General features: G+C 39.9%; 1 protein-coding gene across 12 annotated transcripts in view; it reads left to right on the top strand.

Moving 5' to 3' along the window:
* Positions 1–14,890, top strand: part of Ctl2 (Choline transporter-like 2) — a 78,070-nt gene that overhangs the window by 62,729 nt on the left and 451 nt on the right. For 10 of the 12 annotated variants that reach the window (XM_022805879.2, XM_086977705.1, XM_022806194.2 and 7 more), the window contains 10 exons: positions 5,323–5,445; positions 5,783–5,861; positions 6,940–7,036; positions 8,301–8,546; positions 9,383–9,653; positions 9,898–10,120; positions 10,304–10,396; positions 10,791–11,079; positions 11,858–12,196; positions 12,539–14,890. The exon at positions 12,539–14,890 is cut by the window's right edge and continues 451 nt beyond it. In XM_022805879.2, coding sequence (XP_022661614.1) covers positions 5,323–5,445; positions 5,783–5,861; positions 6,940–7,036; positions 8,301–8,546; positions 9,383–9,653; positions 9,898–10,120; positions 10,304–10,396; positions 10,791–11,079; positions 11,858–12,196; positions 12,539–12,913 — 2,135 coding nt within the window. In that variant the 3' untranslated portion in view covers positions 12,914–14,890. Of the gene's footprint in view, positions 1–1,882; positions 2,148–5,322; positions 5,446–5,782; positions 5,862–6,939; positions 7,037–8,300; positions 8,547–9,382; positions 9,654–9,897; positions 10,121–10,303; positions 10,397–10,790; positions 11,080–11,857; positions 12,197–12,538 lie in introns of those variants that run through there. The other 2 variants (XM_022806364.2, XM_086977708.1) reach the window with 2 other exon arrangements.

Below are 14,890 nucleotides of genomic sequence, written 5' to 3'. Positions count from 1 at the left end.
TTTTATTCATACCAAAACTGAATTGAAACAATGATTTAGTCAGCTTGGAAGACTTCGAAGGTTTTTTTCTATTGATAACGAAAATAACTTGAATATAAATAATAATAATAATTGTTTTAGATGCAAGTACGAAGCGCTAACGGGCCTCGAACCAGGAGCAATTAGAGATGGTAGTGTGTTTTCAATAAGGACAAGAATATTCGGGCACGAATATTGTCATTTATTCAATATATATTCAAAGTTTAATGTATGTGTAGTTTAACTATGTCCTATTAATAGAATTATCAAATATATAGGCAAGTAAAAACAAAGATGAACAACCAGATAAATATCCATGAAATAGCGAAACAAAAATTAAAAGTTACTATTCGCGCCCAGCTTGATTTAGTTCCAACGAAACGTAGCGTAGGATCAGTCTAGTTACTTTAAAATTAGGTATATTTAACTATACGCTGTTGTACTAACATCAAGACAATTCTTTTGTTGTGACCAGTTCATGATTTGTATATAACAAATGACTCTCAAGAACGTACGTATTATCGGATAATTTCGTCGGGCGGGTAGAACTAGGTTAATATTTTTTCTATGAATCTTGATCACGTCCTATTGAGATCAGATTTACTATAGTGATTGATTTGTATGCAAACTTGCCGACAGTAAGTGTACTCTGCGGGAGAGATTTTGTGTATTCTATTGTTCATTCAGCTTAATATAAAATACTTAGCTTCTCATAGAACAGAAATGTCTACGTTCGAAGCCTAGCAGACGACCGTTTGCAAGGTGCGGCACGCCCATAGGCGTGACTGACCCCTATGTTTAACGTGGTCCATGATAGTCTACTTAAAAATGAAGGGCGGGACCTCGCTTGACATCGTGACCTTCACCTACAGCAACCGTAGACGGACGAGAAAGTAACACGTTAGTTCGCTCTAGCGATCTCTTTCGGCAAAAAATGAACCATTGAACAAACATATCATACGTAATAACGTACTTACCTAATGAAATATTCTTTTTTATTTGTCCGCTAATCTTGGTGCAGAAGCAAACAAAGCGATATCAACCTGTCTCGACCTCTGTATACCCTAAATATGGAGATTCCAGCATTTTCCTTCCATATGTTTGTTACTCTTTCGCTTAGCCTTTCCGTCTGTCATGTCATCGTCTAGCTCAAAGTCGCTCGCCGGTTCCTATCGGACAGCACAAATAACCTACGTTTGCATCTTTTTTCTCGCTTTTATTCGTCTCATATTCTAGCTCGAAAGCTTGATAAATCGTCGATAAATCCTCTTATTAGCGGCTATTCGGTCATATTTCGTATGTATAGGGTCCGGGTTTATGACGCCCACCAGATTATCATTGTGCAGGTAGTTTTATCCTATGTTGATTAACCTGACCTACCACGATTAGGCCATTCAGTGCAACGGCCATGTGAAGGTAATATGGTGTGGCCATCAATGCAAGCTATTCGCGTGCCGTGCATGCCCGTATCTACTGATGGCTACGGCCGACTACAGGAAGACACACTGAGTATTTGCTTGCTTTAGTAATAGTAATAACAGCGGCTGGCGGTATTGGCTTTCTGGAGCTTATCTCTAACTCGGAGAATATCGTGACTTCTGCTGTCTTGCGTCATCGAAGCGGGTACCGGGTCGCCGGCAATTCTTTGTTTGTGCTTTGTCCATTATAGCTGCTCTTTCTAAGGCAGTTGGTTGTATTCGGTCTGCAAGGCGATCAGCTTCGAAGCCCAGAGCAGCAGAAAAAGGTGCGACCTATCTGATCCACAAAACATTTTTCCCAACTCAAGCGTATCGCGAATTTCGTGCCGTTGAATAATTAAGCTTGATGGGCTATGACGAGTCTTACCGAATCGACTGCTGTGATTGGAGGAACGGCGTGACTGCTGAAAATCAAAGAAAATCTTATGCATTTAGTAAAAGGACGCCATTGAACTCGACCTGATGTGGAACAGTATCGTTATCGGGATTTACTAGCTATTAAACAGCAACAGATAGAATGAAAAAGCTTTGAAGACAAACATACGGATGTGGTGGATTTTATGATGAAGTTAGCCAAAAGCAGAGGCCCCCTTGAAGGTGCTGCGTCGACAATTGAGCTCGTGGATAGGAACACCGGATCTACTGATGAGGGTATTGGTGGCATCTGATGAATTCTGTTTATTGAAGTATATAGAACCCATCTGCATCAATGATATAAGCTATACTTAAACGATAGCCCGAGCCATCTGGATAGCTGATCAGTGGTCAATGATCGTTACGTGATACAATGCCTAGTAATTAAAGCACCCCGGATTCTTAGCTACATTAAACATCTTGTAGTTCTCTAATAAGTTCCTCGGGATGTTTTGATCTCGTCTGAGATATTTGGTTAACTTAGCCAATTTCGGTAGAGAAAATCGAAGTATAAGTGGATAATAATACTACTTTTGGGTAGGTCGGCATTCGTATGGACACGTTTCATGTGTTGCGTAGCAGTTCCGGATCGTAGTCGTCATCTGAACGTCACGGCATCGTTACGGGGCCCGTAAGCGTTCGTCAAAACCAAACCTAGTTAAAACAGTGATGAGATATGGTTGAGACATATATAGCGGTACTTATTTGCTGTCAGTGAAATGAACATAGTTTAACTTCCTATTTCAAGTAACTTCTATGTTTCCTTAGTACTGTACTGGTGACCTTTGATTTACCTACTTTGTAAACAAATCAACTGAACTTGCTGTTGGAAATTAGAAGAACAATGCAAGAGTTGACTAACCGAAATCCTGATGTATGGGTTACTGATGAAACTACTGGGGCAATGATGTAGCCCTATAGTCTTATAGTTAACCAACTATAATCTTATAGTTCTCAAGGTTTACAGCGACGATTGTTGCAATTATAATTAGACTAGACAGATACAATAACCTAAAAGGTAGTCAGAAATCACTTTATATACAATAGCAGCGCAAGGTCCTAAATGATGCACGACATTTATCTTTTTAAATATAACTACCAGATAAACTTTCACAACTGCGCCCTGGACTCTGACACAGTCCATAACGAGTAGCTTGTTAAAATATAGGAACTAATAGGTTTTAGTTACTGGCTTTCTTGTTGAAGTTCTTACTTGCAACTATCCATGTATATATTTTTTGCCAAGCTAATACGCAGTCTGATTTTAAAGTAACGCGTGCCTAAGACCGCTGTATACCATTAGTATGTCGTAGGGAGGAAGTTTTAAAAAAAAAATGACCACACAGCTGTTGCTAACAAGTTATCCTGGGGTAGTTATTCTTTAGGCAGTGGTCCATCTCACTTACATATGATCATGAAACAATTTGAGTAATGTTGGAACGGCATAATAAACAGTTTGTCAAACGAAATCATTGTGACCACGATGAATAGCGGTGTGTGATATTACGTTAGCGACTACGGCGCCATGCTGTACTCGGCCTCAGGCTTGACTCCCAACTTTGTGTGTTTTTAAGTTTCTGACTATGCGCGTGGTCATGGTGCCTTACGCTGGGACGGAAGCGTGCCATGTTAGCAACAGTCAACAGTGTCTAAGAAGCTAGCTAGCTCAGACGCAATTGTAAACGGTGATTGGTCGAGCTGTTGTAAACCCTTTTATTAGAAGTTCCACCTAGGAACTACTGAAGAGCAATTTCTAACCTATAGCAGTCTAACGTTCCCATACAAATTTAGGCAGGCTTAGGAGGCTAATAATAACTACCTGTATGGTTATCGTGCAGCTTTGTAGATCTATTAACGAAACCCTTAGATAAGTTAGTAAATGATCAGACTTTAAGTCATTGATGCTACACCTAAAAGACATGATTCCAAAAGCTTGTTTACGTCAAACGAATAACTAGAGGTATTGATAGGTACGCCACGAATAGGGCACTTCGAGAGGAGAGCTAAGTTACTACATTTCACCATTGTTCGATGCATCCTTCAACTGCTACGTTAGCACTATTAGCTGCAGTGGATATTACGATAATGGAACTTAATTAAAAGTTTTGTTGTTTGCATACATAATAAGTCTATAGGTTATCGGCTGAGCGGGTTGTGTTATATATAGTTCAAGGTGAATGCTTATCAGACCTCCCGCTTCAACATTAGAGGTAACTTATATGTACGCAAGTGAATTTTACAGTTCGCCACATATATCCGGGTTAGCCATAGCCAGGCACTCGGGGCCCGTATAGTTTTCAACAGTTTCATGGATCCGACACCGAATGGTAGAGCAGTGGCAGCCTGTGTAAGATTATGGGAGAGTTGTCGTGCCTTGATACTATACCCTGTAAGACAATGATCTAAGTGCGGCATCCCAGATACACGCTCTACACGTAGTGACTTTAACGCTGTGATTAAACTCTAGCGAATGAGTCGTTGTTCTATCGGGATAGCAGTTTTCTATGCCTCAAAAGAAATTTTATGTGAATTTGTGAAAGAAAGGTGACATTGTTTTTTATGGGAAAATTAGTTCTATATCCCGCTGCAGAACGACAACTGTGGGACTCTGCAATTAGCCTTGGCTAGATTGGTTCTATGCCTCTGACGGCAAATTACTTGGTATTCGAACCTTTATACCTTCCGCCCTATATCTAGTGCCTAGTCAGACGCAAAGCTGCTACAGGATCGTTTGTGTATGTAAGGGATATCATCTAACAATAATGTGATTGTGGTATATGAGTGAGTTTTTGCCGAAATAATTTTTTGAGTTTTACATCCGGTAGTGTTGCTAAGCATTATTTCAAATGGCCATTAACTTCTGTCTGCATAACGAACAGTTTGCCTAGGCCCGAGTAGGCCTAGCTAAGTGCCCTTAAATTTAATAGGCCAACAAGCAACGGAACTATCAATTTGCCTGAATGAATAAAGCCATCTCTACATTAATAGAGCGCAGAGATAAGCTCATAGAAGGACAATTTGTTCGAAGTTAGTAACGATCGAAGAAAAAAATCTACTGAAAACATCCGGCGACAAGCTCATACAAAATAATTATTTGACATCTATTTTTTAAATTTAGTGGATTTTTTTTATAATATTATCGACTAATTGTTCATTTACAATTTTTTTTTTAATTATTTTCCACCCAGCGAAACCTTCTTAAACGGGACGCTAATAGACTGCGCATCGAATACATGACTTTGCCTTTTAACGATGCTAGGCCAACACCGTGACCCGTAAGCTGAATAGCTTAACGGTAAATAGGACGCAGTCTCATCTTCAAGACGCCGAAAATATGTCTACAGGAAATATCAGAGCATAAACGTTTGCTCTCATTATAAAATTAATTATCTTACGTCCCTTGTGTTTTCAGGCGAGCCAGTTAGCTATGACCCAAACTTCAAGGGTCCTGTAATCCAAAGAAGTTGTACAGATGTCTTTTTTCTACTGCTTTTTATCGTATTTCTAGCCGGCTGGGCCATTCTTGCAGGACTTGGTACGTATTTGATCGATTACATATTTAACTTTTGCATTCGTTCCATACGCCCTATATATATATATACAATTTTTGTTCTGCAACAAGTACTATCTTTTAGAATATAGAATCATGTTTGAATGAATACGAGCTCCGCGTCGGTCATATGGATAATCATATGGAAGCATATACGGTAAAAAAGGAACTCATATTCGTCAGTTCAATAATAGGTAAATTGACTGCAGTGATTTGGGAGCAGTTAGTTATTATTACATTCATCAGCACCATAAGTTAGTGTTTCGGTGAACTTATTTGATTTGCTTTCGCCCTAATAATAAAGTCATGTATATTTTTTTAGCCTTTAAGCAAGGTAACATTAACCGGGTAATTTACCCTTCGGACAGCAATGGAAATATCTGCGGAACAGGCAAATATGCGTAAGTTACTCAACTATTTATTTACTTAGTAACATAATTATTTTGCTCACTTGATTGATGATAATAAATTATACACTGCGATGCGCCGGGATTATATGCTAACTTAAACAGTACTAACGTTTAAAATATAGTTATAACACCTGACTAGTAATAGATAATATAATACATAGTAATTTACGAAACATTTCGATTCACTCTGCATCACTAAACAAACACGGTAAGCTCTATGACATGGATTTTAGCTGAAATGATAACTTTATATCGATTAATTATCCTTTTGGCGTACGGTGAATCGGCCCGATGTAATTGCGTACACTTCGTGAGAGATTTGACCGCATCGTCTTTCGTGTCTACCCATAGACAATTACATGTCAGTTGCCCGTGCCTAGGCATAGGATGTGGACAACATCCGCCGGCCGAGAGACTGCATAAGGGACTTACTTTTTAGCGTAAATATATTATAACCGGCAGCGGAATTCAGTCGCCCGCTGTAGCTAAGAATCGTGGGTGGCAATGGGGCCATAACCTGCCAGAGCGCAATGGTACCCTGTCCGTACATCCGTCTATTAAGGGACACATACTATGGGTTTTCCGTTTGAGCTAGAGCTTGCACAAATCTCGACAGCATTAGTTTACCATGATTTTATCCAAATCAGTTAATTCACTTAACGTAACTATTGAGCGTATTTCTATATAGACCTCTAAATAGCAAAGGCACTTAGAAAAAGATAGATTTGCTCCATCGAATTTGTAACCACAACCGTTTGTGGTGATTTTCCATAACAACGGGCTAAAGCTTTCAGCGGTTCTCTTCTCTACTGTTATGTGTATGTTTGCCCCCCATATTAGTGATTTAACCGATCTGAGGTGCAACATAACTTCCATATGACGTTTTTGAGCTCTGCAAATGCTTGCCTACCGGCAATGTATCACTACACTGGAAGCGATGATCCCACTAACTTAGCCGAAAGTTGTTATCGTTGTTGCAAAACTTGTTCGTTTACCAAAATCAATTATTTTTTTTGCAGTACCTTTGCAGTACATAAATTAATTTTCTCTTTTGTATTTGATTTAACAGCGACAGGCCATATCTCTTCTTTTTCGATCTTTTCAAATGTAAGCCAAAGTTTGAAGACGATGAGTGGATTCCAACGACACGTTGCCGGACGCCGCAGGTTCGTATTTTGAAGTAATCAGTCGTAACTAACAACCAGTAAGCATAAGTGGTAAAAAAAAGACTCAGATATTTGCAGTACGTATGAACTCGAGAGAAATCGTTTCACGATTTAGCATTTACGTTATCCGCTATGTTCTGCATATTGGTTTCATTCCATGTTTATAGAATCTAAACAAATATCTATATGTGTAGAATATACATCGATAAGAAGGTATAACAAACGATGAAAGAGGTAACTTAAAGCTTTGGGCATCTTGCAAACATAGGCAAAATGGTCCATCTTATCGCGTTACAAGTGACAGCGGCTAGTGACCGTAGCGGGCTGCATCGATTGCAGGCATTTATGCTATGTTAATACATATATGTCATTTAATATAGGCTTGGCCAGGGTCTAATAACTGTCTCGTGCAGTAGGACACTGTTTACCACTAGACCGAAAGGACAAAGACATGTATGATGAGTTTTCTTTAAAAACTCTTCATACATGTCTTCTTTTGATCTGTTTGCTCAGGGATACATTTTAATTCTGAAAAAGTATTCTTCTGGTATACATAAATAGGGTTGTACGAATACGTATTCTAATTCCGAATCTATCATCAATATGCTTAATTCGACAGGCCTAACTTTTATCTAAACGTAGTTACGGCCGATAGGACAGTCGCTAGCGAAGTCACTTCTGCTCTGATCTACAATAGCTTGCCCCGTTTTTCTAAATCAGCTTCTCAAATCTTTACTAGATAATAGCATCAAAACTAGGAGTATATATTTGTAAAGCTATATTGATTAGTTCCACGAGATTAACTTCGATGAAGTTTACTACTTTTTATAGAAGAAAAAATATAGCTTAGCAACTATTTAGCGAAACAAACGTTCTGTAATTTTCTTTACCCTTGAAAGGTTATTTTTGCAAGATACATACATACTGTTGTATATAATTCATATGCGAGTATGTGGAGTCTTGAAAATGGTGCCGTGAAAGTAAGTTAGCCGCACGACTGATGTAACTAATTACCTTCGAATCATCTTAATTTAGAGTTTATCACGAATCTTCAACCGAACTAATCTGGGCAGTCATCACAGAGTCGCTAAATTAAAAAAATCTAAAAAGCTAAAAAAAAACTAATTATCCCCTAATTTTCGTCTATCAATTCAAATCAACCTTGAACCACCCAGAAATTACACATCTTGTTCTATACACATACTTTTTTGTATAAATTCCCTCTGAACGTGACATTTAGTGTGCTGTTAACTCTATCCTGCAGGTGTGTGTAAAAGAGTGTCCGTCGAAGACGTTTAGCGTTGCGCAGTACGATCAGGACCCCCCAAATGTCGCTGAAATTAAGAAACACATGGTTTGCGTTTACGGAACGGATATGTCGAAGGACCTCAAATTTCTGACCAGCGGACCAAGTGCTCCGTGCGCTTACTACTACATCTCGTCAGTGAGCGCCGCGGGACGCTGCTTTCCGAGCCCAACGTCCGTCGAGGACGAATTCCAGTCGTACAACGTAAGTGCCCAAACAGGATAGAAGAGTGCTAGTGTGAGTCCAATATTATTGATTAAATGGGTATTGCGTGTGTGAATGACGATTTTTCGCCGATTAATATTGATCGAGTGCTAACCAAGCTTTCCAAGCTCGCTATCCGTTTAAACTTGAATTTCCAAATAGATTTTGTATGAGATTACTATGGACGACTCAGTTATGACAGCTCGGTGTGAAACCGATCCTATCGACTCTTTTCTGAAGTCTTTGTTTTTATCCAAATGGTGATGTTTATAAGTTGACGACACGGTAGTTTCTTTTTTTTAGGGAAATTTCCAAACTAAGATCTGAGCTAGGTCAGGCTTGACTGCAACCTGAAATCCTACGCACGCACTTTATGGAGAAGACTATTACGCTAGCTAAAGTTTTTTAAAGTCTAGACGAAATTTTAGATCTAATTAAAAATAACAGACGTACATTCCCACGAGTTAATATAAACGGCATCCCAATCCGTTGTTTACCAGGATAACTTTTTGCCTACTAGGATATATGAAACAAAGAACATTTTCTTCAATGTCTAGTATTATCAGTGTGACTTATTATGACCAATCTAAACGAATGCAGTGTCTCCTTCTTATAGCATCCTACTAGATTATCTTCGGTTGTTGTCTTGTTAGAAATAGTTTTAGTGTACCTTAACGGTTTTAGCTAGAATTTGTAAACTTAAATCGTCATATCGATCGAGTTCTAGGCTTTGTCTACCTCTGCTTACTTGCTCACGAAGCAAATCGATGGGTCGATTAATTAATCTAACGGGCGCAATGGTTTTTCCTCATTTTCCATATGTGTTGCACGTCAAGGGCGCTAACATCACCATAACATCATCGGATGGCAAGGTCTTGTCTGGCAATGAGCTGTTCAAGAAGGCGGAGCGAAAGATGCAGCGTATCCTCAACGCCCGAAGATACTTTGAGCGGTTCTTGCAAGACCTCAGCAACTCGTGGAAGGTGATTCTAATCGGTCTCTTTATTGCCATGGTCCTCGCGCTCGTTTGGATCGTAGCCATTAGATTAATGGCAGGACTTATGGTCTGGTTGGGCATTTTAGGGATTCTGTCGTTCCTTATTATAGGTGAGATATCGCGGAAGCGACTTGAACCCTAGTAACATCAAAACCCTAATAATCATAATTACGATCATGGTAATTATGATAATAATTAATGATTATTATCATTTTTACGATTATGAGTCTGTATGTCGGTATATCGTAATTCCTGGTAATAATATTTGTAGAAATATAACATCATGAACGTTACTACGACGGGCGAAGGCAGTAAATCACGCGTGTTTTTCATCATGCCTTTCGATTTTGTTAGCTACGGCATTTTCGTGGTACAAGTACATCTCGCTGAAAGGAGTTCCAGGAGCGGACGAAGGTATCGGCTTCTCCCGCAAGATCTCATATTATACGGGAAATCGAAAAACGTGGCTAATTCTCGGCTGTTTAGCATCGGTTGCTCTTTCCATTCTAATTTTGGTCATAATCTGCCTTCGCGAACGCGTGCAAATCGCTACTGCCCTAATTAAGGAGGCCGCTAAGTTCGTACTTTTTTCCGTTCGTTACATCTTGACATATACGTTCTTACCTCATAACTAACTATCTAATGATGTAAACGTATGAATTTGTGTTGAAATTCGTCTTTATGCTGCTTACCTATTTGCTACTTGCAGCGATAACTCTGATGCGTAACATCCCATTTCTTCCTACGGACTTTCTTGCAGGGCTATCGGCTACATGCCAACAGCGTTAATATTCCCAGTATTTCCCTACCTGTTGCAGCTCATCGTCCTATTGTTTACAGCGACGGTTGCGTTGTAAGTGTTTCCCCAGCGGGCTATTTTTTACCCACTTACGTTCGTCACGGTAGAGCAGTTTTGTGCCGACATAATGGCAATATATGAACAGGAAACTGGGCGCATACAAACGCCCGTATAAGATGAAGCCGCATGTAGCCTTGGCCTAGGAGCTGCTGCTTCAAGTCCCAAGTAAACGATACGTAAATGCTACACCGTTTGAACGAATAAGGTTTTCTTTATAACATTGCAAGCATATATATTAATAACCTATTTAGCTCTTTCGTCAAAAGGGTATCCTTAGACGCGTTGCTGTTCGCTTGCGCGCGACATATATTCTGCATTTCCCGGACAGCTTCAACAACACTGATCGTAATACGTGTCTCGTTTCCGTTCGTTTCTAAAACACAAACAGGCTGCTGATGTCCATAACTCCATCGAGTGCCGGTGGTATCGACGCGACTATGTACAGCGATACCTCGACGAAATCGTACTATGAACAATGCATTGAAGACCTTGGCGGGTACTCAAAATTCAATAATAAAACGTGCACGATCGGCAACAGCGCTCTCGGGTCTCATGTCAGCTATTCACACCTGTACAATTTCTGTGGCTTTCTCTGGATGTCGGCATTCATCGTGGCCTTCGGCGAAATGACCCTCGCAGCTGCTGTTGCTAGCTACTACTGGACGCGTAACAAGAAGGTTTGTCTAGGCTAATGACCTATTGCCTGTCCTTGAGCTGCATCTGGATCTATCAACATACTCCTTTATTAAAATGGGGATAATATGATAGGATTGGGGTGGTCTTGTTCAATGCGCCAAGCAAAATATTGTTTTACGAATGGTAGATCTTAAATCTGCCCCTTCTGAGCCCCTTTTGACATTGTTTTATCGAATAGTGTAAAAGTCTACACTTGTCACTTCGATAGCGGTTTGTACAGTATCGCATTGTGTAGATTTGTACAATATCAAGTCGCCGTTAGGATCCGCACCCTTATAGCTACAGAATCAACGTTTGTTAGCATAGTAAGGACAACATCGATTAGGGCTTCTAGTTTCGCGATAGGTTGTGAACGGTGCTGAGGCTGCCAACGCTAATGGATTAGCGGGTCCTGATTTAATTTTATCGGAGATGTACCCAATTAAGAGTAGTAAGTAGCTAAACGTCAAACTGCTCAATTGGTAATAGAATTTTTGATGTTGGGTGACTAGGCTTGTAGGTGACATCTTTGTCTTAGTAGTTCGGCTTTGATATTCTCTGGATACCGTTTAGTTCCTGATTATTTCTAATGAAGCTGGGTCTGTTATGTGTGAGAATTCCCTCTGTTATTTAAGGCGCAATCCGAAATTTCTCTACACCAATTCGCCTATGACATGCAATGTCTACGACACTAATCCATCATTCTTTTGTGCTTGTCAATCGAATTCGATATTGAGCGTCATTTGTTTCTACGCTTTGTTATTGGGGTTCGTTTTGCAGGACATTCCCAAGCTGACGGTGTGCTCAGCTATGTGGGCGACGACTCGATACCATATGGGAACGCTAGCTTTTGGCTCTCTGATTATCGCAACTGTGTCGTTTATTCGAACGATTATCGAGTACATCGAACAGAAGCTGAAGCAATACGATAATGAAGTAACGAAAGCGCTTCGTTGTTGTTGTCGCTGCTTCTGCTGGTGCCTAGAGAATTTTCTGCGTTTCATTAATCGCAACGCTTATATCATGACGGCAATCTATGGCGAGAACTTCTGCGCGTCAGCTAGAAGGTCCTTCCTTTTGTTAATGCGCAACGTCGTCCGCGTCGTCGTTGTGGACAAGGTTAGCAACAGACAATCTAGACATGGCTAACACACAGCATCTCCACGTTTCATTATACACAGCGCATAAGTCTCATAAACGATGTCAGTCATGCACAAGCTTAAGGGGAAGACTTTCAGTCTGTCGATAGATTTTTGCCCGCTTTTATACAATATTCTGTCAAAATGCGTGTCGTGTGCGGATTGAGCACCATACATAGCCTCGGAACGATATAATCATAAGCACGACTAGACTTACGAACAGATCTCATTTCCACTTTTTCTCCACACCTGATATTCAATTTCCTTACTTCCGCATTTATTTTGTTCTTATGCCTTTATTGATGCCTATGTAAATCTGCAGGTAACCGACTTCCTCCTTTTGGCTTCGAAACTTGTCGTCGTTGGCATCACTTCCGGTCTAGCCTATTACGTGTTTTCGGGCAGCTGTGAGAAGTTGAATAGATACATCCCCGAACTCAACTACCCCTTATTCCCCGTGTTCTTGATTGCTTTTGGCGCCTATCTGATTACGACATGCTTTTTCGATGTGTACAACATGGCCGTCGATACCCTATTTCTCTGTTTCCTAGAGGACTGCGAGCGACATGACGGATCGAGAGAAAAACCTTACTTCATGTCGAAAAAGCTGATGCTGATTCTCAAGAAAAAGAATAACGGTACCTTAGTCGATTCGTCCTCACAAGCGAAAGGAAAAAGTTCGAAAACTAACAACTGAACGCGAGAAGATAGGACTGGCGACCTGAACAAGCATGGCGGTAGACGCATGGATGCCTTGTACCGCCTATAAAACAGGATTTTTAAAAGACGTGGTTATTTTACGAAAATCCCTAATATTCCAGGTAACTCCGCTGTTTTAAACGCATTAACTCACTGGCCGGGTCACACAGACACGAATATTAAGCTAAAACAGGCCGTAGTAGATAGATTCCGTTTTCTTACCAAATCCAGTCCAAATGGAGAGAAATGCGCAGGGCGCGCGCTACATTTCTGACTGCATCGTTTCTATATATAACGCAAACGATGATGTATAATGATATGTAAAGTGTTACGTCCAGTAGAAATTGAATTACGACTAAATAGTGTTACGGCTATGCTGATAATCACTTGGGCATTCAAAGAATAATTACAAGTATCTAAATGACGTAGATGGGAACGAGCAAAGGGCAAAAAGACCAACGAATGCAATATAGGGTCTTTGAAACAAGGGGACCTAATCCGTACACGGTGGACATGACGTTAGCGCTCGCCGGTGAATTTCTTCAGGACTGACCGAAAAGTTGCGGGAGTGTGTAAACACTGTCGAGCTAAAAGCGATCGTCAGTGGCCGATGAATGAAGGTTAACAACTTTCAACAAGCAACAACTAAATCAGTTGTATTCGCTACTGCTAACCACAGGGATGACACAACGATGTATAGCGATGATATATGTTTCGGGATTGTTTCGGTCACTACAGGCGAACGGCTACACGCACAGGACCAGCACACAAAATCACGACTGCAGCGTAAGTTCAAATCCTTGACGTGCAATTCCTAGCTATATGCCAAAATCCTGAACAAAATCTAAACAGTCTTCTTTTATTGACTGCAACAGCAGCCCATTTTGTGCAGTTATGTATCTAGAGACGAGTATTTGTATTAGTCTTTTAAAAAAAAAAGAACGATAAAAGGTCGTTAATTCAAGTGCTGGAGGGCCCATCGAGCAAGTAAGCTAGCTATACAATAAAGTTCAACCCAGATTTGAACGCCTCGCGACGAAGAAATTCTTGCCACGAACAGATCTTCCTTTTTATGATGACCGCCATTCGTTCATTAAAGGACCGACACGCAACACTAACTCGTGTACACACACAGCCGTAAAAACGTCTTTCAACTACATAACTATATAATAGGTGACAAGAGGCTTGAAAGCTATTAATAACGGTGAATCTCATTACTGATTTTATGTAATCTATTTATTTTTGTATGTTCACTATTTTTCTTCTTTATCTTATTGTCGTATTTACATGACTCCATTTGTCTCTTCGATAAAAGTAGATTTTAGCATTATTTTCCTCTATTTTTTTTTCTAGTTTTGCGCGTCTCAGCATCTTTGTCAGAGTACTATTTCCATGTCTGAGTGCTCCATAAACTGAGCTCGTTGATTATGCATTTTCAGATACATCACACTCTTAGTAAACCTCTCACTTGACACTGAGATTTAATCGGTTAAGGCGTGACACCTGAAATAGGTACCGATGCCATAGCTGTCTATATCATTTAATGAAGTGCTCAAAATAATTTAATTTGGCACTCGTTCGCTGATGGAATAGGGCGAAACGTTGACGAATAGAATTCGACTACTATTTAAACATTCACAGTTATATATTTTTTATAACCAAGAGACTGAAATATAGTGTAATACTGCAAGCTCTTAAGAAAAGGCACAATTTCGAAATATAAAATTGCTCTAAAGTGTCATGTATATGTACGTACAAATATATACATTTGTCCAGGGAAGGTGATCATACCGATATAATGTCTAGTAGCAGAAACCCCCTGAAAGCAAACATCCTGTCAAAAAGATCAAAAGAAATATGGTATATTTTTTATGGAATCAATGTTGATGACAATGATGGATGGAATCGCCCCAATTAGCTTACCCGATTGGTAAACTATTGTTGTGCGGTTACGAAAGAACTTTATATATATATA

Source organism: Varroa destructor, unplaced genomic scaffold (assembly GCF_002443255.2).
Source record: "Varroa destructor unplaced genomic scaffold, Vdes_3.0 BEIS01000001.1, whole genome shotgun sequence".
In the NCBI taxonomy this organism is placed as follows: Eukaryota; Metazoa; Arthropoda; class Arachnida; order Mesostigmata; family Varroidae; genus Varroa; species Varroa destructor.
This window is presented reverse-complemented; position numbering and strand designations above follow the sequence as displayed.